We start from the raw sequence: 23,452 nt of genomic DNA, 5'->3' as shown, positions 1-23,452 counted from the left end.
TGCCCCCAATAGTTATAGATTCCTGGTGGCCTGCCAAGGCTGACAGACATACAGCTAGGAAGCCAAATACATGAATTACACTTAAAAAGACTCTGGGTAAAGAACTCAGACAGGTGTCTGACCCCACCCTGTGTGACCCTGAGCAAGCATCTTTGCTGTGCTGAGCCAGTTGCCTCTTCCAGAAAGTGTTTTTTTATGAGCTCTTTGCCTATGGGGCTGCAGAGAGAACAACCGAGAAAATGCTCATAAAGCCTAGTTAACTGCTGGTCACTCAACAAATATCTTGAGCAGCACCTACTGTGTGCCTGGGCTCTGTTCTCAGCATGGGGAGATGACCCAACTAAGCAAATATTCCTGCTCTCCTGGAGCACTTCCTGTCCTAGCTGGGCTTCAGGCAGCTCCATGCACTACCTGTCTTCCTCAAAAAATTTTGTCTTAACCCTGGACTCTCCCAGGAGGCCCATAGCTCTTCAAGCCCCTCCCCCCATTCCATTCATAAATTGAACTCCTGGCTTTTTTTTTTTAAACTTTATTTAAAAAACCTTCGGTGCAATATTAAAAAGCAATACAGCCAGCTGGAGCGACAACCGACAGAAAGAAAGGAGAGGGTTAGGGAAGACCCAGGGACCCCACCCCAGCTGTTCCCAGGAGCAGACTGGGATGGAGCATGGGTGGTGGGGGAGAGAAGAAAGGCCACCCACCAAAATGAACAGGCAGATCGAAACATTTATATAGGAAATATCTGGCTGAACTGAAGAGGATCTAGGGGAGACAGGAAGCCCCCGTTGTGTTTTTTTTATTTTTTATTTTTATTTTTTCAAAAATGTCCTAGACTTGGGGGGAGGGCTGGCCTCCTGGGGTGAAATGAGCAGGCCCTGTCCCGCCCCACACTCCCCTATCATGGAGTACAGGATGTGCTGGGGGCCAAGTGTGTGTATGCTGGGGAAACACAGGGAAGAGATGAGTAGGGAGGAATGCCCTCTCACTGGAATCTGTTATGAGGGCTGAGAGTGTCCCCATCCAGCTCCTGGACTCTGGGGGTCTTGGGTGAGATGGGGGCTGGAATGGGTGGGGGCAGGGGGAGGCTGGGTGCTCAGCCTAGAAAGCCATCGGGGTCGTCATCCTCAAAGTGGCCTTGCTGCAGCACCTTGATGTGGTGCTCGTAGATCTTCAGGGCCGGGCCCAGGCGGATGGACAGGCCGGTGAGCACGTCTGTGCGCTGCATGAGCAGCAAAGACTTGCCATCGATTTCCTGGGTGGGACCGAGAGAGAGCGAGCACGGTCAGAGCAGACCCCCATCGAGGCCCTGGAACAGAGGGGTTCACTGAGGGCTGGGAACTCGCCTGCTCTTGGAAAGCTGTTGCCTGCTCCGGGAAGCCGGCCTCGGTGAAGTATTCAACCACATCCATCACCGTCCACTCCACAGGGTCAGCCGGCTTCTCTTTGCGCCCAGAACTGTGTCAGAACAGACGGAACCAGTGAGCAGTGATACTTCTCTGGCTCTGTTACACACACACACACAGACACGTAGGCAACACCCCCATGTCTCAAATACCCCAACTTACGGACAGCCAAAGGGGGTTCCATCAGCCCCCGGCAGGGCTGGTTTTCCTGGGGGCAAAGGCACAGGGGATGGGGAGTCTGGCCCAGTGGCAGCAGAGGCTGGGAAAGAAAACACATATGCCTGTGGCTTTGTCTTGGGGCTCAGTTCCTCCCCACCAGGCAACAACCCCCAACTCAGAGAGATCCTTACCTGAGCCCCCTTCCTTATTCATGGCTGCCATGGAGAACACTTGGCGGGTGCCACTGCCTGCTGCCGGCCCCCGGCTTTCATCCTGGCCCTGGTGGGGTCCACAGGGAGTCCACTCCTTGACCCTCTCCTTGGCACTCTGAGGGCCTCGCTCGCCATTAAGCTGGTGGTGCTGGGCACCTGCTGGACGGTCACCCTCAGGCACCTCCGAGCCCTCAGACACATCGTCCTCCTCATCTTCGTCTTCATCATCTTCTTCCTCCTCTTCCTTCTCAAGCACTCGCTCTTCTCCACCTCTCTGGTGCCGGGGAGAGAGGAAGGAAAGGTTAGTAGCTGTTCTGGCCCTGGGCCCAGTGCCTGGGATCCAGGACGGAGTGGTGTGCTTAACAGCCCCCTTTAACATCAACACGGACTAACTTTTACGCATTCAGTCCGTGCCAGGCTCTGTGTTAATAAAGCCCTCAGTAGCCAAATCTCACAAAACTCGCTCAACAACCTCAAGGGGTCGCTACTGCTATTAACTCGCGTTTTACAAGCGGAGGAAACTGAGGCTTGGCAAGATTAAGTCACTTGCCAAGGTCACCACGCGCCGAACCCGCAGGAAAGACGAGAAAAGCCAGGGCCGCTCGCCACCCGGTTCCTCCCGGGACTCGCGCCCCGCCACCAACTTCGCCCGCACCTGCCTACCGCGCGGCAGCCCCCCCCTCCCCGGCGCGCTCACCTTGCTCCGCGACGCGCGGGCGGCCGGCGGCGCCCGTCCGGGCCTGTCCCCGCGGGGCAGCGCGAGCGCTCCGAGGCGAGTGCGCTCCAGGCGGCCCCGCGCTGCCGCCTCTTCCTCCAGCAGCCCCTGCACGCGGCCTCGGGTCAGGCGGCCCCCGGCGCCGCCGCTGCCCCCGAGGTAGCGCACGACTTCCCGCAGGCTCACGGGCCGCGCCGGGCCGCCGGCCCGCGCCGCGCCCCCCTCCGGCGGCTGCTGTGGCTGCGGCGGCGGCGGCTGCTGCTGCTGTGGCGGCGCCGGCGGCTGTGGCGGCGGCGGCAGCGGCGGCTCCCGGGCGGCGACGGCGGGCGGGGGGGCGCGGCGCGGGCCGGCCGGGGGCGCCACTGCCGGAGGAGCGGCGGGCGCGGGCGGCGGCGCGGCCAGGGGCGCGGCCCGCTGCGCGCGGGGGCCCGGCTGCGCGGGGCCGGGCGAGGGGGGCGCTGTGGCGGCGGCGGCGGCCGCGCGGGGCGCCCGGGCCGGGGCGGTGGCGGCGACGGGCGCGGGCGGTGGCGGCGGGGCGGGCGTGGGCGGCGGCGCGGCGGCGGCGGCGGCGGGGCCCCCGCGGGGGGCGCGCGGCGGGGCCGGCGGGGTGGCTCCGCGCCGGGGCGGCTGGACGCGCGCCGCGTTGCGGTACGAGATGCTCCCCTTGTAGCTGACCCGGAGCACGGCGCGCTGCTGGATCAGTTTCTCGAGCTCGGCGCGCGTGCGCTCCGGCTCCGGGCCGTGCCGCCGCCGCACCATCCGGCAGATGCGCTCCAGGTCCGGCCGCGCCTTGCGCGAGCGCAGCGAGTCGATGGTGTCCAGGATCCACTCTTGGTAGTGCGGGGAAGCGGCGGACGACGAGGCAGCGGCCGCCGTGGTGGCGGCCGCCGCCGTCTCCGGCGGGGGTAGGGCCGGGGGCCCCGCCATGCCTCCCGCCCGGCCCGGCTGCACCGTGCGCGCTGCCTCCCTCCCAGCGCGGCGCCCCCCTCCCCGGCTCCCCTCCCTCCGCCGCTGCCCGCCTCCTCCGCCTCCCCCCCCGGGGGGCGCAGCGCCTCGGCGGAGCGGCGGCGGCGCTGCTGTTTCTTTGCAAAAAAAAAAAAAAAAAAAAAAGCGAGAGAGAGGGAGCGCGAGAGAGAAAAAACAGTGAGAGAGAAAGAAAAGAGAGAAAAAAAATATGCACACACTCACTCACTCGCACGCACGCACACACAGACCCGCTTCTGCTGGGCGCGCGCGGGGCCGGGGATGCGAGGAGGGAGGAGGGGAGCGCGGCGCGGCCGGCCCCTCCCCGCCGCCGCCGCCGCCGCACGCGCGCCCTGCGCCCGGGACACTCCGGCCCCCCTTCCTTCCCTCCCTCCCTCCTCCCCGCCGCCCGCCTTCCTCCCTCCCACCCCCACGCGCCCGCTTTTAAGGTGGAGCCCGGGCCCCCCGCCCGCCCCCTTTACCCTGCGCTCTCGCACACTCTGGCTCGCTCCGGCCCCCCCTTACAACTCCCGCGCGCTTTTTAAGGAGGCGCCGTGGAGTTGGCGCCGGGGCGGGGGCGGGGGAAAGCAGCGGGCGGGGGAGGGGGAGGGGAGCGCCGGGGGGAGGGGAGAGGGGGCGGGCGGGGCGGGCGGGCGGCGCTCGGCCGCCCTCCAGCCATTGGGCGCGGGACCCAGACGTCCCCGGCGCCCAGCCCCCCTCTCCACGCCTCCCCGGCGCGCTCCGCTCTCGGGACCGCACTTACCGGGAACTCGCCGCCCGCGGGCCGGGCGCCGCGGGGACCCTCGGACTGTCGCCGCCCCCGCGCCCCAACGGCGCGCTTGGCCCCGCGCTCCGCGCCGAGGATGCGGGGAAGGGGGCGCGCACGGTCTCCCCCACCCTTTACCCCCCCCGCCAGGGCCGCCCCCGCCGCCGCTCGGCCTCCCGGCGCGCCGGCCTCAGCGTCTCCCTAGAGCGCCCCCTCGGCCGAGGGCTGGACGCCGAGGGGGCGCGCCGCAGATTCGGGGACCCCGAATCCAGGGTCAAAGGGCAGTTTGGCGCCCCCTTCTCCTGCGGGGCGGGGTAGTGGCGGAATTCCGGCCAAACCCGGTTTTACAAGGACTCCAGGCCAGACCCTGATCAGCCTGGACGTTGGGGTCTGAAATTCTCTTTCACAAACCCCTGGGGGTATGTGGGCGGGTGACCGAAGTCGGGAACACCAACGACACTTTTTTTTAAACAAAACTTTATTGGTAATAGTTTTCAAATATGTTTACAACAGCACACTGTTCAAGAGGAAGTCGCGTCCTTCGCAGCACACAGGTTGAATCGCCCCCGTGCCCACCCGGGGCCCCACCCCAGGCCTGAGAGCTCCTCCTGGATGGGGAGAAGTTACGAGAGGGACAAATATGGGGATGAATGGGGTGGCTCCCCACTTTTCTGTTAAGAGAGAGAAAAGCACAAATGGGGGAGAGAAAGGGTGATGGACAGCTGACAGCTAAGCAGAGGAGGAGCGCCCTGGATGGGGGGAGGGGGGCGGAGGCTGCTGGGTGAATAAAACAGGCAGCCCCTCCCCAGCAACCCTGGCCTTGAACCCGGGGCCAAGAGGGGGAGGAGGGCTTTGCCTTCTTTTGCGGGGGTTGCCTTCCCAACTGAGCAGAGAGGAGGCTGGGCATTAAAATCTAGCTGAGAATAAAATTAGAGTTTGGGGAGAGTGCTGGTGGGAGGAAAGACCCTGGGCTTGGGGCTCCCCTTCTGTCTTTTCAGGGGCATCTCCTTTTTGGCAGGGAGGGGGCAGCTGCTTTCTTTGTCTTGGCTAAAGCCCTAGGGTGAAGAAAGGTCTATTGGGGCAGAAGGGGACAGGGGCTTCCTAAAGGGGCTGAGACCCTTCCAGGCTTGCCAGGGGACCCCCAGGGTTGGGGGGAGGTGGGCAGAGGAGCAGAGGAGATTAGCAGCTTGGGGCGGAGGTTTAAACCCCAGCTCCTTCCTTTACAAATTCAGTCTGCTTCCCAGCCTTGTTAAAATGGATTTGGGAAGGGGGCAGCACAGGAGGGGTAGGGGAAGGAGGGGGGGAGGCACTGGTGGAACTTAAATAAGATTATACATTTTTTTTCTTTTTAATTCTAGCAAGCAGCCCACTGAACAGGTCACTAAAATCTCTCCTTTCCAGGCACCATTGCTCTGAAGAGAAGGCTGGCCTTTCCTTCATTTGCCCTTAGTGGGTGATGCCTATGGTTTGGGGGGGTGGGGATGGAGTTAAGTTTGGGCCCCTCTTTCCACACCCTGTCCCTGAATACAACAGCAAGACATGGTCTGACTGGACACAGAAACTCATTTAAAACAGGCAGAAGTGGGCTGGGTGGGGGGCTTCTGGGGAGGAGGAAGGCAAAAGCGGTAGGGGGGGGCAGGAGGGTGAGGGGTTGAGGAGGAGCAGCTGGTGTTTCCATTCCTCTGAATATCTGGCTTCTTGCTCCCCCTACCCTGGAGGGTGGGGTGGGGTGAAATTAGATGCAAGGAACTCTGGGGCCCTCTGGCTGTTCAATCCAACCCTCCCACCCCCCCACAAAAAAAAAAAAAAAAAAAAAAAGAGAGAAAGAAAGAAAACCCATGGGGGCACAGGCACACCCCTAAAACTCAGTAAACTCCTTGCCACACTTCTCATTGATGGAGACTCGGATCTCTTCCTCCTCATAGTCGTCAAAATTACTCGTGTCCCCAGGGCCTTTGAACTTTGGTATGAAGGGAGCTTCCACCTGGAGAGGGTCAAGAACCACTCAGACCTCAGTAATCAATATAATCATTGTTACAACAATAAATGTGAATGGCCTAACATTCATAAGGTAATTTACTCTGACCTAGTCCTAAGCTTAACATTAGGATACGGACTCACCTTAACAACCTAAGAATCTCATTATAGCCAGCTCACCAGAGGGATGTCTCATGCCCAAGGTCACAGAGTGGCCAAATGACCCCACAATCCCACTTCAAGACCTCCACTGCTCTAAGGTCCCTCAGCCAGACTATGTAGCCTAATTTTCAGATGCCACTGCCCTTTCCATCTCTCCAGCGGTAGCCCTCCTTGGCTCTTGACCTCCTCTCAAAACCCTCAGTGCACTGTTGGGAGGCGGGGCGGCATGGGGAAAGAGGCAGCCCACCTTCCTCTGGTAGATGGCGATCCAGTCAGTTGTGGCAAACCACTTGTGGTTCTTGATATCATTGACTCCGTTCTTGAGGTTCCCGAAGCGTTTGGTGAGGTCCACCTGCAGCAGGTTCCGCAGCAGATCCTTCAGGTCGGAGCTGAAGTGGGATGGGAACCGCACCTGGAGAGGGGATTAACACAGACAGGGTGGGAGACTTGTCTGGAGTCTGGGGATCCCAGAATGCTGCCTTTGCTGCCTAATAGTTCTATCAGGTGGAGAGTCACCAACTTGAGTGTGCTTTAGAATCCCATTAAAAAAGCCTGGGGTGGGGGGGGCGCCTGGGTGGCTCAGTCGGCTAAACACCTGCCTTCAGTTCAGGTCACGATCCCGGGGTCCTGGGATGGAGCCCCACGTCAGGCTCTTTGTCCTCAGTGGAGAGCCTGCTTCTCCCTCTCCTTCTGCCTGCCGCCCCCCCCCCCCCCCACATGTGCTCTCTATCTCGATGTGTCAAATAAATAAATGAAATCTTAAAAAAAAAAAAAAAAAAAAAGCTTGTTGGGCCCACTGGAGTTTCTGATTCATGAGGTCTGAGAACCTGTATGTCTAGCCTGTTCCTCAGCCATACTGATGCTGCTGGACAGGGGGCCACTCAGAACTGCCGCTCTAAGGTAAATGCTCTGATGTTTCCCGTTTTAGAGAAGAGGAAACAGGCTCGGAAGGGTTAAACAGCTTGCCTAAGGTCACACAGAGGAGCAGGACAGGGGGCTTTCATCCTGGGTCTGTTGGACTCCAGTACTTGCATTCTTAGCTACTGCTTCCTAAGGGAGCTCTGCCGGGGTCTGGGGACTTCTGAAATATTCATGGTTATGAGAGAAATGATTGTTTTTGTTTCCCCCCCTCTCTCCATAGCTAAAACTCTTCCACTCTTTAAGGCTCACTTCAACTCTTCCAGAAACTTCCCCACAGCCTTGTTTGCAAGTAGTCACTAGATTTACAGCCACAAGAACTAAGTTCCAGCACTGCTCTACATCTTACACGCTATATGACCTTGGCCATGGCCCTTAACCTCTCTGGGCCTGTGCCTGCCTCTCTGACACGGGGCAGATATCCCAGAGCTGCATGAGGGAAAGAATACTGCTGAGGATGCGTGGGAACTGTAAAATGCTACAAAGAAGGGAGTTACGCTCATCTTCTCTTCTTTCTCCTCAGACCCATCTATGGTCTCCCCCCCTCAACTTTGGGCCATTTTCCCTGCAATTTCTTTTCTGCCTGGTGGCAGACACCTCGTCTTTCCCTTTTTAGTGACTCCACGTCACAGATGATTTCTCTCTCAGAGAGGCAAGTGTCTGGTTCCCCAGTTCTCATACGAGTAAGATGAGGCTAAAAGAGGCAAAGGCACTTGCCTGAAGTTTCAAAGTCAATGGGTGGCTGAGCTGGGACCTGGAGCCGGGTTGGAGGCCCCAGGCTGAGCTGGGAACTGCTTCCACTAATTCCCCGGCCAGGAGGAAGGATGGCTGGGTCTTCCCAGCAAGGTAGTGAGCTGAGGGTAGAGGTGGGGGTTCCCACCCTGTCCGGAGCCCTTGGGGCCTATGATGATGCTCTCCAAGCCTGAGCTTCATCACTCCTTCCAGGTGCTGGGGTGCATCGTGCGGCAGTGAGCACGTCTGCACTCTGTGACAGCTCTGCCACCCCAACCTGCACCCCGAGAGTTAGCAAGTCTGCATTTGGGAGAGGAGGCATGGGCCGCAACCCCTAAGTGACCCTGCAGGGTCTGGAGCGGCACCCCCAACTGCACACAGTTGCTTTTGTGCTGTGAAACTTAGGAAAACTCATGCTCAGTGGGATAACTGGAGGCAAGGGAAGGTGTTCGGGTGAGGCCTGGGGTTCTGGAAACCCTGGAAATATCACCAGTGTGGGTCCAGGATTAGACAGGGAGGTTGTGTGAGGTGCTGGCCTGTTCATGTGACTGGTGTGCCCAGCTTCACTGCTTGGCCTAACTTACTGAACTTCTAGGTTGTTCTGACACTATGCAGGGCTCCACGGTGAGCAGAACTGGTGGGGAAGGGTCTGTCTGGGGGCTTAGCCCCCATAGCCAGGCCTCACCTTCCCAGAGACAATCTTCTCATAGATCTGGATGGGCTGGTCAGCGAAGAAGGGCGGGTAGCCAGCAGCCATCTCGTAGATGAGAACTCCCAGGGCCCACCAGTCCACAGCCTTGTTGTAGCCCTAGAGTTGGGGGGGGGGTACGGTGTGAGGAGAGGAGGGCGAGGAGGGGGTGCAGGTGGAGTGGGCCTCAGGGCAGTGGGATGGGTGGGGAGGTGCCTACTTTGCTCAGAATGATCTCCGGGGCCAGGTACTCAGGGGTCCCGCATAAGGTCCAGGTGCGGCCTTTTACACGCTTGGCAAAACCGAAGTCTGTCACCTGCGGGCCCAAGAACGGGCTGTTGGCCAGGAAGGAGGGATGGAGGGGGAGGATCCAGCCCACGGCCACCTGGGCCTGCCCCTTGCCCTCCCTTGGTGGGCACCTGAATGTAGCCCTGCTGGTCAATGAGGAGGTTCTCCGGCTTCAGGTCCCGGTAGATGAGGTCAAGTGAGTGCAGGTACTCGAAGGTCAGGACGATCTGGGCCGCATAGAAGCGGGCATGTGGCTCACTAGTGGGGGCAATTGGGGAGGGGACAGTGAGTGCGGGTGGTTATGCCCGGCATGACTTGCCCACCCCCAAATGGCCTAGCAGCTGGGCCTACAGAGCCGCCCCAAATACATAAGCAGGGCAGACTCCTTCATACGTGGCCCTACATGGGAAAGAGCCCGCATGTCCAACAACAGAGGAATACAGTCAGACTGCGGTAGCTTCATACAGCGGAATCGTACCCAACACCACCGCCAGGACAAACGATGAATATACTCAGCAACGTGGCTAGATGTCAAGATGATTATATGAAGCAAGAGAAGAAAGGAACATAAGAATATAAACGGTACGATTCCATTTATATCCAGTCCAAACCCAAACCAGACACATTTACGGTGTTTGAAACCAGAAAGGACAACTGCTTTCTTTAGGGTGGCCATTTGCCAAGAAAGGGGTTCGAGGGAATTTTCTGGGGTGATGGAAATGTTATCTATGGTCTTCTGGGTGGTGGTTTCACAAGTGTATGCAACTTCAAAACTCCCAGAGCAGAACATTGCTGTGCGTTCTGTCGTATGTAAAGTGCATATCTTTATAACTAAGGAAAATGACAGCATGAATTTAAAACTGCCAACTTAAACAGTGAGACCTAAATCACTGTGTTTCTTCTCTTTTGTGGGGGCTGAGAAATCACAGATTCCTCAGCTCAGGGGCGACAAGAACCCAGACAGCCCTGGAGAGCCCACTTTGCGCCCCCAGGTGGCTTGGTCATGTGACGACACCTGTGGGCATGCCCAGGCCCATTGTGGCAGGGGCTGGCCGGCTCACCTGAACCTTCCGATCCGCCGCAGGTGCGAGAACATCTCCCCGCCGGGCACGTACTCCATGATCATGTATAAATTCGAGTTGTCCTAGGGGAAAGAGCGGCTGATCAGGGCCCCGTTTGAAGGTCCAGTGCCCTTACACGGGGGGTGTCCCAAAAGAAAGTGACAACAACAATCTCGGCTCCCATAGAAAGCCTGGCCAGAGCGCCAGGTGCCGTACTCCCCGAGCCTCCCATCTCACTTCCTTCCCCCCAGGTAGAAGGGGCAGCTGGTTTCCTGCTTGCAGGGGGGAAAAGTGAGGGCCGGCAGGTGCGGTGTAAGGGGCCCAGCCATCATGCCTGGGCTGGGGAGAGGACTCCATGGGGCCTCGTGTTTGAGACTGTCCTGACCAAAGCTCGAGGTCACAGTTTTGTCACCTGTAAAATGGGCCCAGGATGGGCTACAGAATTCATGGGGCCCCAGAATAAAAATGTGAAGCCCTTTGTAAAAAAAATTATTACAGCTTTGAAGATGACAGCAGAACTTTAAACCACGCATGGGGCCCTTGTGACTGTCTGGGTCTCCGGCCTTGAATGCCTCTTCCCAGATCTTGTGGTCACGGCTTAGGAAAACACCCAAAATAGCTCATGGAGGGCGCTCACATTGTGCTCGGAACTGTCATGGCTACCCCATCAGGAGGGGGCTGTTGTGATTCCCATTTTATAGACAAGGAAACTGAGACTCAGGGCAGTGAAGTCCTGAACCAGTCACACAGCCTGGAGGAGCACAGAGCTGGGATTTGAATCCAGGCTGCGTGGCGCAGTTTGGGCCTATAGTCGTGCGTCACGTGCTTGCTGTAAAATGGAGAGGTGGTTTGGAGGGATGTCCGGTTGTGTGATCTGCCCCAGGTTCTCAAGCTAGAAGCTGGTGGGCCTAGGAGTTGAACATGGGTCTACCAGAGTCTCAGGCTGACTCCTCCCCTCAGCATCCCTCCTCTGGGGCTCTCCTTTTTCCCCTTAGTGGGCCTGTCTCCTTGGGCAGCCACTGCTTGTCCTCGGCCCCCACCGTAGCTCTGGGAGCCCCGAGGCTGAACCACCTAGCAGTGGCCCTGGCCCCCAGGCGCTGGGACCCCACCTTGAAGGAGAACTCGAGTTTGACGAGGAACGGAAAGTTGACCGCTTGCAGGATGCGCTTTTCGTTCAGGGTATGCTCGATCTGTTTCAGCTTCACCACCTGTGGGGGGGGGGGTGCAGAGAGGAGGGTGTGTGAGAGGGTCCTCCTCTTCCCCGATGCCCAGAAGCAGGGGTGCCTGCGTTGGGCTGGTTTCTTTGAGTGCCTGCGTCTTGTAGAGCCTTGGGCTGGATGCGGAGGACACGCTGAGAAGGCAGAGGCTGCCTGTCCCTGCACTGCATGCAGTTCAGGGCAAGGACCTGAGTCATCAAGCCTCATGGCCCAGAGGGGTCAGAGCCATGGTGGGGGAAGCTCGGGGTCTGCAGATGCCCAGATAAAGGGCCTGGTAAAGTCAGGCAGACGGGGGAGTCAGAGAAGGCTTCCTGGAGGAAGGGGAAGCTAAGCTGAAACCAAAAAGACAAGCGAGAGTGGTGCCTAAGAGATGGGGTGTTTAGAAATACCTTCCCTGCATCCAGAGCCCCACAGCCACTCAAACCCCAGGCTGATTCCTCCCCAGCTGTCCCCAGCAGGTGCCTCACACGTAGTGACAAGAGCCCTGAGGGGTATGTGCTGTGAGCATGGCATTTTGGAAGACCAGATGCAGAGAAGGGAAGTGACTTGCCCAAGGTCACCGGTAGGGAGTCAGAATCAGGCCCACATGTCACACGCAGGCAGGCTGGCCCCATGGTCAGCTCTGATCTGCTGTGCTCAGGCTTTTCCTGCTTTGCTCACAGCTGTATGCTATGGTCTACACCTGCACTGGCCAGTAAGTCCACACTGGCCATGTATAGTTGCTGAACACTTGAGATGTGGCTAGCTGCCTGGGGAACAGAGTTTAAAATTTTAAGTTTCTAAAATGAAAATTTAAAAACAGACACTCGAGGCAGTTACTGGGTGATTTTAAAGCCTGACTGGAACAACACAGGCTATGTCAATCTGCTTTTCCAGCCTCTCTGTTTTTTCTTGTTTTTCTAGTGAAAATTGAACATCTGAACAGAGATGTAAGTGTAAAATACACACTGGATTCTGAAGACTTAATACAAAAAAAAAAAAAAAAGAATTAATGGTACTCTTATACTGGTTATGTATGTTGAAATTATAATATTGTAGATATACTGGCTTAATTAAAGCACACTGCTGAAATTAATTCTACCTGTTTCTTTTTATTTTTTAAAGGGGGGATTCTAGAAAATTTAAAACCATATATGGCTTGTATTACATTTTTTCTTTGTTTTTTTTTTTTTTAGATTTTATTTATTTATTTGACAGAGAGAGAGGCAGTGAGAGAGGGAACACAAGCAGAGGGAGTGGGAGAGGGAGAAGCAGGCTTCCCGCTGAGCAGGGAGCCTGATGCGGGGCTCGATCCCAGAACACTGGGATCATGACCTGAGCCAAAGGCAGACGCTTAACGACTGAGCCACCCAGGCGCCCCTTGTATTACATTTCTATGGAACAGTGCTACCCGACAGCAGTGCCTGGCATAAAGGAGGGCCTCAAAAATATTTATTGAAATAAGGTCTGTGTGGGGTGCCTGGGTGGCTCAGTCAGTTGAGCATCTGCCTTCGGCTTGGGTTATGATCCCGGGGTCCTGGGATTGAGCCCCGTGTTGGGCTCCCTGCTCAGTGGGGAGTCTGCTTCTCCCTCTCCCTCTGACCCTCCTCCCCATTTGTGTCCTCTCTGTCTCAGATAAATAAATAAAATCTCAAAAAAAAAAAAAAAAAAAAAAAGGAAAAGAAAAAGAAATAAGGTCTGTATGGGGCACCTGGGTGGCTCAGTTGGTTAAGTGTCTGCCTTTGGCTCCGGTCATGATTCCAGGGTCCTGGAATCGAGCCCTGCATTGAGCCCAGCATCAAGCTCCCTGCTTAGCGAGGAGTCTGCTTCTCCCTCTCCCTCTGCCCCCCCATCCCCCCATCCCTGTTGTGCTCTCTCTTGCTATCTCTCTCTCTAATAAACAAATTAAAAAAAGAAAGAAAGAAAGAAAGAAAGAAAGAAAGAAAGAAAGAAAGAAAGAAAGAAAGTAAGTTAGGTCTGTGTGAATACAATATTTTCTCCAGGAAGACTTCTGGCTTCCCTGATACAGGCTAGGTGTCTGAACCGTGGCCTGGATTCCCATCAGTGGCTGGTCTGGAGGAGAAGTTTCATGAAGGCAGCATGGGCACTTCTGGCCCTCGGGTCTGGCACATTATGAAGGCTCAGGAAACGGTTGGTGAATGACAGACAGGAAGACCACGCAGGCAGTGGGAACACTCTGAACGAAGGCCTGGGGGCGGGTGTTGGTGGCCTCCTGGCCAGACCCTGCATACCTTCTGTTTGTCGAGGATCTTCATGGCAAAGTGGTTCCCGGTCTCCTTGTGCTTCACCAGCATCACCCGCCCAAAGGAGCCCGTGCCGAGGGTCTTGATTCGTTCAAACTGATCCAAATGGGCTGTATTCTGTGGGCAGAGGGGTTGGGAGGGTCAGGGACCCTGTCCAAGTGGGGGCAAGGCCAAGGTCCAGGGCATCCCCTCTGCCACCAGCAGAGGGGGCCCTGGGGAGTGGGTGGAGTGATAGGGGTAGGGACAGGGGGCGGAAAAATAAGATGGCGAAGGACACATTCCTTAAGGAGGGTGGCAGGGGCCAGATCTGGTCCTGGCCTGGCGCCCAGGAACTGCTGGCAGCTGCGTGGGGGGCAGGGGCCATCAGGTGGAAGGGGGGTGGTGGGGTGGGGGTGTGTGGCAATGGGTGATTGGGTGTCTCTGCCCAGGAGCCCCCCTTGGCAACTAGGGAGCAAATGGGGTCAGGTCTGGAGCCCTCCACAGGGCCCTAAAAATCTTCACCATGTTACAGGGACAGAGCTGAAGGGTGCGGGGCCATCAGCTCACCCCTCTCAGTGGTCTGCATCCAGGGGGCTTACCTGAGCAGGATTTTCCCATTTTTTAAGAAAATCTTCTTTGGCTTTGGCTAAGAACTCTTTCACTGAAAGGAAAAGAGAGAGCGTTAGTTAGAGACCCCATCTTATCGGGGTGGGCCTAGGCTATTCCAGGGGAGATGCCCACTTGTGCAAAGTGGGGTGCAGCTGTGTCAACCCAGAGACTGACCTTTGCCCAGTAGCTTCAGGTGCCCTGGCTGAGCTGGAGGGCAGCTTTGGGGGGCCCTGATCTGGGCTGGGGCCTGGGCCCCCTTTACTCAGAGAAGTGGGATGCAAGGTGACCGTCCCAAATGGGGTGCAAGGTGACTCGGGGGTTGCTCTTAGGGGTACAGAGAGTGACGCCCCGGCCAGCCCACCCCCACTCGCCCCAGTTCTGACCGACATTCCATGGCCAGGGCCGACGCCAGCCAAGATATTTATAGCCTGGGGATTTGGCTGCTCCTCCAGCCCCTTCTCTGGGGAGGCCGGGCCCTGGGTGGAGGCCTCTGGGGCTCGGGTAGCAGGCGCCCTTGGGGGGCTCAGCTGTTGCCTTGGCCCCCAGCTGGCCCCATTCCTGCCTTTGCCAGTCCAGGGGTCCTTCCTCCAGAGCTGGTTCAAGGGGAGCCTTACCTGATGCCCACACCCCATGGGCCCTTCAGCACCCCAAGGTGAACATCACCATCCAGCTAATGGTGAAGACCTCCTGGTGGGAAGACCTCCTGCTCACTTGGTTCTCCTACCAACTTCCCTTTTATCCATTCTTCCCATTTAACGCCCTAGGAAACTGAGGCTTGAAAACAGGCATTCTTGCCAAAGCCGAGAACGAGACCAACAAAGCAGTTAAGGGCCAGAACTCTGGGACAAGATCAACTTCAGATCCCAAGCGAGCAACCTTAGGCAATGGACCTGACCTCAATTTTCCTCATCTGTAAAATGGGGATAATACTAGTAATAACTAGTAACGACTGGTAGGGTGGTTGTGAGGACTGAATGAATTAATCTTGGCAAAACGGGTTGGACAGTAGCTGGTATGGGGTTAATGCCATATAAATGGCAATTATTGTTTTGCTTTTAAGTATTTCTAAAAATTGAGGTATGAAACACGGGGCAGGATGTGCACTGACCTCTCAAACTTTAAATGTACAGCCTGGTGGATTCTTACAGTACAGACCTGTCCTTGTAATCGCCCCCTGCGGCCAGGCACGTGGCTGTTCAGGGACCCTTCCTGTGTGCCAGTCCTGTGCTGAATGCTTTCTGTGCTTAATTCCTACCCTGATGGGTCAGACCTGCTGTTCCTCTCCTTGTACAGATGGGAAGACTGATGAGGCCTGAGGAGGCCTGCCGGACCTCACTGCCCACAAGATTAACTGCTTCGCTTCCGCCTGGTAGCAGTGCACCAGGGTGGCCTACAGACGGAGCTGTCTTCTACCCCTTGATGTCCTTACGACACCTGCCACCCCGAGGGGTCCCGCATGCTTGCACTTTGGCCTTGTCTGTCATCTGCCTGGACTCCCCAGACACAGTGCCGGAAATCCCGCACAGCCTCATGGGTGGCCACCACTCCCAGCATCCCCAAGACACCCCTCAGTGTTTGGAGGGAAAAGCCTTCCATGGGGCTGCAGGAGTGGCAGACGGAGGAGAGACTGTTGGCCAGGAAAGCCCTAAAGTGAGTGACTGGGCAGATGGGGCAGTCAAGGAATGGCCACGAGTCCTAGGCTGGTACCTGGCTGGGCCATCAACCGCTTGAGACCTCTCTGAGCCTGGGCGCTGCACCAAATCCAGTGCTTTCACTAGCAGAATCTTTTTTGACACACAACACCTTCCTTGAAAACCTCCAAACATACACATTGAATTCTGGATGAAGGTGGCAGGGGAGAGGGTACCCTCTTGGTACTTCAGCTTTGCCCACCCAAGAAGGCAAAGGAAGGGGTGTGGGAAGAATCCAGAAGAATGCCTAGTCCTGCTTCTCTGTTTACTCTCAGCCATCCCTGAGAACTACCATATTCTGCTTTTTCCTGACTCAGTGGGCCTGCCTTTGGCTGTCTGGTGGTACCACTGCGAGGCTCCATGGGTGCCGTGGTCCTACTACAGCTCTTCTCTAGACTCTCAAAGTACTGAAGGGTCCAGACTGTGTCCCCTCTGGTGCCACTGGCTTGCCAGATTTGGACATGGTGGGGACGGGGCGGAGGGACAGGGACAGAAGGAGTAGGCAGCTAAAGAGGGATAATGATGGGGGGGGATCCCCAGCCAGGAGCCCCCATACTCACCTCTGCTTCCTACCTCTTTCAGCAGAGGGTGCAGTGGGGGGTGGAAAGGGATAGGGTGATCTGGGACTCATCGACCCCTGCCAGGGAGGCTCAGGGTGCTGGCTGTGGCTTAGGCGCCCGGAAGGTGTGGTGCAGGTAGCCCAGGAAACGGACGGTCAGGTGGGCCCAGAGGAGCAGCTGCAGCCACAGCTGGAAGGTGGTCTCCGAGTCACTACCCTGGCCACCGCCTGACCCCACATCCATCCCAGGCTGCCCTGGGCTCTCCCTGGAATCTTCCTTTGCAGGGAAACGAGGAATACGCAAAGCCTCTGAGCTGGCTTCCTCTGGAGGGCCTCAGGGGACCAGGGAGGAGGAGCTGGTTGCCAGGGAAGCATTTAAAGGTACCTGCTCCCAGCTGGCCAAGGTTTGCGAAGGCCCTCCTTGGCAGAAGGCAGTGGGAAGATTCTCCTGAGGGTGTCCCTTCTGGCTGGCCTGGCTGCCCCAGGGGTGGAGTGCTAAAGCTAACTTCCTGTTCCAGGGACTTCACTGCTCCCAAGATGCCAGGTCCTGCCTTCCTCAGTGGGTGTTGGACGACCCAGAGGATGGCACCGGATGTGCCCAGGGCAGTGCCCACTGAGCAGAGGGGAAGGAGTTAAGGTTCAGACCCAGGCAGCAGCAAGGGGCTCCCTGGGGGCCAAAGAGGCCCCAGAGCCCCGTTAATTAGCTGAAAGAACTGATGGAGAGAAAGGCGCGGTGGGGGGGCAGGCGCAAGAGCCACCCTATCTCCTCCCCTAAGTCCTCTTTGAACCTGGAGCCCCCAAATCCTGTTACCCCAAGAGAACAATGGGTACATCTGGATTTGTCTTGCTCCTGTGTGGGGGCAGAGTGGGGACTGACATCGCGGGATGTCCTTGGCCTCTGTCAAACCTTGCCCCGTGCTTGGCTCTGCTTTTAGCCATGAAAGTCCAACCGGAAACGAAAGGCTAAACCTAGGGGTGGGGGAGGGGGAGGCAGCCTTGACCATCTTCCTCCTTCTTCCCACATCCCAAATAAAGTGGAGGGTCAGTGGCAGCTTCTCCACAAGTGCCCAGAACCCATGGCCCCTGCTGACAACAGGAAGTGGCAGAGAAGGGAAACCCAGCCAGCTGCTGGCTTATGAAACCTGCCCCCACTACCATGTCTCCTACGGGGGATGGAGGGATGGTTGCCAGCCTCCACTCTGGTCTGGATTCGATTTGGGCTAACAGACAGAACCCCAGACCCCCCTCAAAAAGCCAGGGTCACAGGAGGAGGCAGGAGCCCAGGCTCAGACACCCCCCAGATGACAATCTCAGCACACTCAGCCCTCTGAAACCTGTTTGTCTAGGACACAGATGGATGGGACCCCTGTTCTGGACTGGATCACTCCCCAGTCAGATGGACTGAACCATCATCCATTATGACATGGACTCCACCACTGAGCTGAACCAACAATCCCCATTCTGAGCTTAACACAACACTGGGCTGGACCACCCCACTGCCTTGGTCTGAGCTGAACCCCCTGTGCTCGCTTCGGCAGCACATATACTAAGATTGAGCTGGACCCCTGCTCTGGGTGGACCGCCCCCCTTGTCTGAACGGGGCCACCCATAACTCTGCTTTTCCCCAGGCCCCCAAGCTCAGGGTTGTTAGGGAGGGGTTTCCAGGGCCAGCCAAGGGTCTACAGACTCTTCCTCTCCACCTGTTCCCTAAACCCCACTGCAGCCCTTCCCTGGCTTGAGGGGCAGAGAGTGCCTGGGAAGTTGCTATAGCAACAGGGCTCATCCTCACCATCGTTGGGGTTGGAAGCCATCACTCAGTCTTCCTCTCAGGGCACCAGGACTACGGTGGCTGGGAAGGCTCATGAGACCTGCTGTACCAGCTTGGCTGCCCATCCCCAATACTCTATCTATAGGGGGAGGCGGGGACTTGTGGGGTGGTGTTAGGAACAGAAGCCCAACTTAGGGACCAACTGGTGCAGGGGAGGGACAGTTAGGACCCTCAATCTTCTGTAGGCTGACTGGGCTGAGGGAAAACCTGCCTTGACAGGACCCTCTTGGGCACCCATACAACTGCCAATGCACAGAAGGTGCTTGCTGCTCTCAGGCTTCTGTGGGATGTTAGAGGACCTCCATTCTTCCCATTCAGGGACCTTTTGGGGGCACTTCTCACAAAGCCTGGATCTGCTTGTCCCCAGGACCTGGAGGGGTATCTGGGGGCTCCCTCTCACTAGCCCCACCCCTTCTGTGGGCCAGCTCCCAGGGGTGCCTTTGGCCAGTGCCAGCCAAGGCCCGAGCTCCACTTGGCCGCCTGTCCCCGGGCCTCTTGGGAAGCCTTCTCTCAGTTCTCCAGCTTGTTCAGGGACCAGGGCTTGGTCTTTTTTATATGTTCTCTTAGCATCTTCCCTGGGCCCCTGCCAATGGCTTTGGCATCTTTGGGTTAAGATTTCTCCCACCCCACCCCAGGGCTTGTTCTAGATCCCTGCCCTCCTGGGAGGAAACTGACACTGTCTCCTGCTATGGAGACAGGAGCACAGGGGGCTGCAGGATGCCTAACTTGTGCCTACTATGGCTTGGGCATTTTTCCTTACCTAGGTCAGGCTGGAAGCTGGCAGATGAAATTCAGGTGCCCCCTGCAGGCTGGCCTGGCTACTGCCCCCGCCCCCACCCCCGCTGCACCCTGGTTACAAGAGGGCAAATTTTGTTTAATTTCATCCTTTTGGAATCAGAGCTTCAAAGCAAAAAGGGGTTTCCTCTCTCATCCTATTTCCTTTTCTAAGAGCCCCTGTAAGCCTCTGGAAGGACGTAGAGCTTGGGGCATTTCCGGAAGTGTGACATGGGTCCCACTGGCAGGGCATAAAATGATTTTAGGGATGTTGCACTTTTCCAGTTACATTGTATTTTAATGTGTATCAGAGAGAATACGACTAGCACAGCAATCTCCTGATTTCATTTATATTATGGCTTAGGACAGATCAAACTTTACATCTGAACAAAAGTGGGCCAAAACTTTATTATTTTAAATTAAGAAAATATAAGTGAATAGAGTAAAAATCAAGGAGGCAGCTTGAGAATGTCTGGGTCGGCAAATTCTGGGGTCTAGGAAGTTGGCTGGTAAGTAGCTCTGGATGTGAATCCTGCCTCTTTAACATCGTCTGTGTCAAACTCAGAGAGCGTGTTTGGAAAATTCGGAGAAAACTCTGTTACGAAAATCTCTCCAGCACACAGATCTATGGAGACCACTTAGCTTGGCACATCCTAGATGCCCAATAACCAGTAGCTCTGTTTCATCATGATAGTCCACTTCTGGGTGTCTGGCCTGCGCTCTGAGAGAATTAGCGGTTCCTTCCAGAGACTTTCTGATCTTTTTCTCGGGGATCCTTTTCCCCGTGCGGCTTTCTGTCCCACTCTGCATGTGTTTGATATGCCTTGAAAGTTTTCCAGGACAATGTCATCTCCCCAACTTTCAACTGAGCTCCTGCAATATATAGCTACTTGCCTCCACCTTCCACCTCCCAGTCAGCCTCACCTGCTGGGGGCCCCAGCTCCTCCCCCTCTGCCTAGTCCCCTCCAAGCTCATGCCCAGACCTTTTTTGGTCACTACCCACCTGCTCCTCTGTCATCAAGTGCTCAGCTACAGGCACTTGCCTCCCTGTCCCCCGCCCATCGGTGACATGTCAGGCCTTCCCATGGCTGCTTGGTGATTCTGAGTTCTGCCATTTGAATCCGTGTGGAATAAAGTTCCCTGGGTTTCATGCCTGCATCTTTCTGGGAGTGAGTATTCAAAGGACTCAGATGCTAGGGTCTGAGATCAGAAATTGGGAAGGGCATATTTGGACATGGCCTCCCTTTTCAGCTCTGACTATTTCTGGGTAACTGGAAGGGGGTCCTAGCTAAAGTCCAGCTATAGATCCGGAGTGATGACAATTTAAGAGCCAGGAGAACCGAGGAAGGGGCTTGAGGCCATTTCTGAAGGCATTTCCAGATACAGAATCTCTCTGGCCAGAAAAGGCCAACACCAACATAATTTGGGGGCTGAGGGGGAAAGAGGCCTCTCTCTGGCTGAGTCCTGGGAATGATCAGAATCTATTTGTCCCTTGGCAAAGCAAGTCATTAGATGTCAGTTACTACTCTCCCCAACTGTCACACCTCAAGTCCCCTTTCTCACCATCCCAGTTCAAGCTGAATGAGCCCTGCTAAACCCAGACACTTCATACCCTACTTTTCATCCTGGGTCAGGAGAGGGTGAAGAAGCCCTAGGGACTGGGTGAATGACGGAGCCTCAGTTGTGAAACGACCATTTATTTAGGGGCACTCCAAGAAACCTAGAGCTCACAGCATAGCTGGAGATGGGAAGGAGCTCTGTCGCCACCCCCCCCCCCCCAACCAACCCGAAACCAGAAAAGAAGATGCAATGAATCCCAGCAAGAAAGGCTCAAACTTGGCTTTGGAAGCACTGAAGCAGTTCTCTAGGTTCATAAACAGTCTGCTACCCCAGCCAGGGACAGACGTTTGCTTGGAGGAGGGAACACAGGCAGAGAGGCAGAGTGACAGAGTGACATGATGAGAGAGGGGCAGAGGGACCCAGAAAGATCCTGTCCCCCATGCCAAGTGACACAGAAGGGAAAAACAATGCTGGAGGTGGCTCTGGGAAATGCTTAAGGGGGGCAGCGTGGGTTTGGAGGGGGGCTGTGATAAGGTGAAAAGGGGAAGGGCAGGAGAAAGATGGCGGGGGCTGAAGGGGGGAGGGGTGTGGTCACTAAGTGGCCAAGGTCCCTGCAGGGTGGAGGAAGACCCCACAGCACTCCCAAACTGGCAGAAGCCTGGGTCGGGGTCTGGCAGTGGGTTCCATCAGTGGGAGAGGTGAGTGAGGAAGTGGGGGATTAGAATCTTGGAAGAGGGGTCAGGAAAGGAGGGGGTGGGGTGGTGACAAGGCCCCATGTGGGGCCCCAGCGGTCATACGTGCCTTGGTTGGCAGTGACAGCTGGGTGGGGGGGGCACAGTCTTTGCAGTGGGGGGTGGCCTTTGGCAAGGGGACCCCTACGAGGGTCTTCTGCGGGCCCTGGGCCCCAACCTTGGACAGGCAGGGAGAAGGGGCGCTGGGGGGGGATGAGCAGAGAGAAATGGGGAGGGGCGCGTAGGGGGAGGGGCCCGGCGGTGATGGACAGGGCGGGGGCTGGCAGCGCAGGGCCGGGATCGGGGTCATGGCCCGGGCACTCACCGCTCTCCTGCTCGCTGCCCTTCTTGGCGGCTGCGGCGTTGCCCATCGCGGCGACGGCGGCCGGGGCCGGTCCCGGAGCTGCGGCGCGGCGGGTGCTGGCGGCGGCCGGCGACCCAGGAGCGCGCTGGGCGGCGGCGGCGGCCCCTCGGGTTGGCTGCGCTGGCTGCGGCGCCGCGACCCCCGCCCAGCCCCTGCTTCCCGCGTCTCTCCGCGCCCGCCCGCCCGGGAACCTCAGCCCAAGTCCGCTGCTGCTGTCCGTGACGCCCCCGCAGCCCGCCGCTCATTGGCCTAGGCCGTCCTGAGTGACGGCGCCGCGCCGCCGCCCATTGGTCCTCCGCTACCCTCCCGAGCCGCCATAGGCCCTCGACTCCGTGACGCGCGCCGCGGACGCCCGGCCACTCGCGAGCTCGCGAGGCCTCAACTGGGCGGGCCGGCGCGCCTGACTGGCCAAAGTTCCCGACAGGGCCCATGGCCCGCCTAGCGAGGCCGCCAATTGGCGGAGGCGCGCTGTCCGGCAAACCCCCCGCAGAGCATTCGGTGTCAATCCCGGGGTGAGAGGGCGGGGCGGAGATGCAGCCTACTGCCCGGGCGGGGCGGCAGAGGCTGGCGGGTGGCCGCGCCGCGCTCAGAGGCCCAGGAGGCAGTCCAGGCGGGCGCCCGCCTGGCCCCGTACGCACCGCAGTCCCCCGCCTCCGCTCAGTGCGGCAGCGGCCGCGGGCCAGCCAGGGTTGGCGCCGGGACCTCCCCCCAACCCTCCCGGCGCAGCCGCCGTCCACCTGCCAGCGGGGGAGGGGCGCGGCGGGCGCCTCGGGTCAGAGGTCGCCGGGCCTCCGTCAGTCGTCATTCATAAGGCCTGGCGCTGGATAGCAGGGTCCAGGCCGAGGAGCCTTCTAGGTCTCCTCCAGCCGCAGCCAGAGCTTCAGGAGGATGCTGGGCCCAGGGAGCAAAGGGTGATTGGGAGGGGGCTCTGTGTCCATCCCCTTGCTGGGCATCTACCCTGGGCTTGTGCGTCAGTAGTAAAAGCTGGCACTTGTTAAATACATTGCACCACACTCCTATCACGGAGGTACTATTACCATCACTCCCATTTTACAGATGAAAAATCTGGGGCACAGCCAGGCTGAGGATGCCCTTTGGGCAATACAAAGGGAAACTGCCCTACCAGAGCAGTAAGATGACTCTTTTTTTCTGGGTGCCCTTTTATTTTCATTTATTTTTAAAGATTTTATGTTTAAGTAATCTCTACATGCAATGTGCTGCTCCAACTTAAAACCCCGAGATGAAGAGTTGCAGGCTCCACTCACTGAGCCAGCTAGGCGCCCCTGGGTGCCCTTTTAAAACACAGCCTGAGGTCAGTTTCTCACTACTGATATTTGAGGCAGGGTCATTCTTTGTTTGGGAAGGGGACGGTCCTGTGCGTGCACTGTAGTTTTAGAGGCATCCCATCTCTACCCACTGGATGCCAGTAGGACCTCCCTCTCCTCCACCAAAACCATCTCAGACATTGTTAAACGTGCCCCAGGGGGCAAAGTGCCCCCCAGTTGAGAACCACAAAGTAGAAGACCCAAACAGAACAGAACTTGCCGAGAGAGGCAGGGGGCTGGATGACTCAGAGGGGCTAGCTGGTCTCAGGTCTACAAGCCGATTTGCTGCTTTGCCTATAAACTTACACATTCTGCACCCTCTCCGGCAGCTGTTTGCACCCATGTTCCTAGGTCCACCAGTTTCCGGGAGGGAAGAGTCAGGGCACTTCTGTGAATTATGGGGAAATGGCTCACCAGCCAAACCAGTCTACTCTGGTTACAAAGTAAGGTTAAGTAAAATTTAATAAAAGTGTAAAAGTGTTGCTGCGTGTGTCCTTGGAGCACGATGTTAATTTCTTCCTGTGGGTC

General features: G+C 57.3%; 3 protein-coding genes across 3 annotated transcripts; all 3 read right to left on the bottom strand.

Moving 5' to 3' along the window:
- Positions 1-761: 761 nt before the first annotated feature.
- Positions 762-3,840, bottom strand: SAMD1 (sterile alpha motif domain containing 1). The gene is made up of 5 exons (XM_045812016.2): positions 2,472-3,840; positions 1,754-2,048; positions 1,566-1,662; positions 1,344-1,455; positions 762-1,252 (listed from the first exon to the last, which is right to left on the bottom strand). Exons 1-5 carry the CDS (start codon positions 3,414-3,416, stop codon positions 1,094-1,096), a joined length of 1,608 nt encoding a protein of 535 aa, XP_045667972.2. The 5' UTR covers positions 3,417-3,840; the 3' UTR covers positions 762-1,093.
- A 1,304-nt stretch (positions 3,841-5,144) lies between these two features.
- Positions 5,145-21,820, bottom strand: PRKACA (protein kinase cAMP-activated catalytic subunit alpha). The gene is made up of 10 exons (XM_045812006.2): positions 21,561-21,820; positions 14,083-14,144; positions 13,493-13,621; positions 11,154-11,252; positions 10,045-10,127; positions 9,115-9,241; positions 8,916-9,011; positions 8,693-8,815; positions 6,605-6,769; positions 5,145-6,202 (listed from the first exon to the last, which is right to left on the bottom strand). The coding sequence occupies exons 1-10, from the start codon at positions 21,604-21,606 to the stop codon at positions 6,077-6,079; spliced, it is 1,056 nt and encodes a 351-aa protein (XP_045667962.1). The 5' UTR covers positions 21,607-21,820; the 3' UTR covers positions 5,145-6,076.
- SMIM46 (small integral membrane protein 46) lies at positions 14,158-21,425 on the bottom strand. The gene has a single exon (XM_087867217.1). It carries the CDS (start codon positions 16,584-16,586, stop codon positions 16,434-16,436), a length of 153 nt encoding a protein of 50 aa, XP_087723343.1. The 5' UTR covers positions 16,587-21,425; the 3' UTR covers positions 14,158-16,433.
- Positions 21,821-23,452: the final 1,632 nt, after the last annotated feature.

The sequence above is a fragment of the Ursus americanus genome, chromosome 14 (genome assembly GCF_024610735.1).
Source record: "Ursus americanus isolate L20-20 chromosome 14, mUrsAme1.1.p, whole genome shotgun sequence".
NCBI classification, from domain to species: Eukaryota; Metazoa; Chordata; class Mammalia; order Carnivora; family Ursidae; genus Ursus; species Ursus americanus.
Note: the sequence above shows the minus strand (reverse complement) of the source record. Positions and strands in the feature narration are given on the sequence as shown.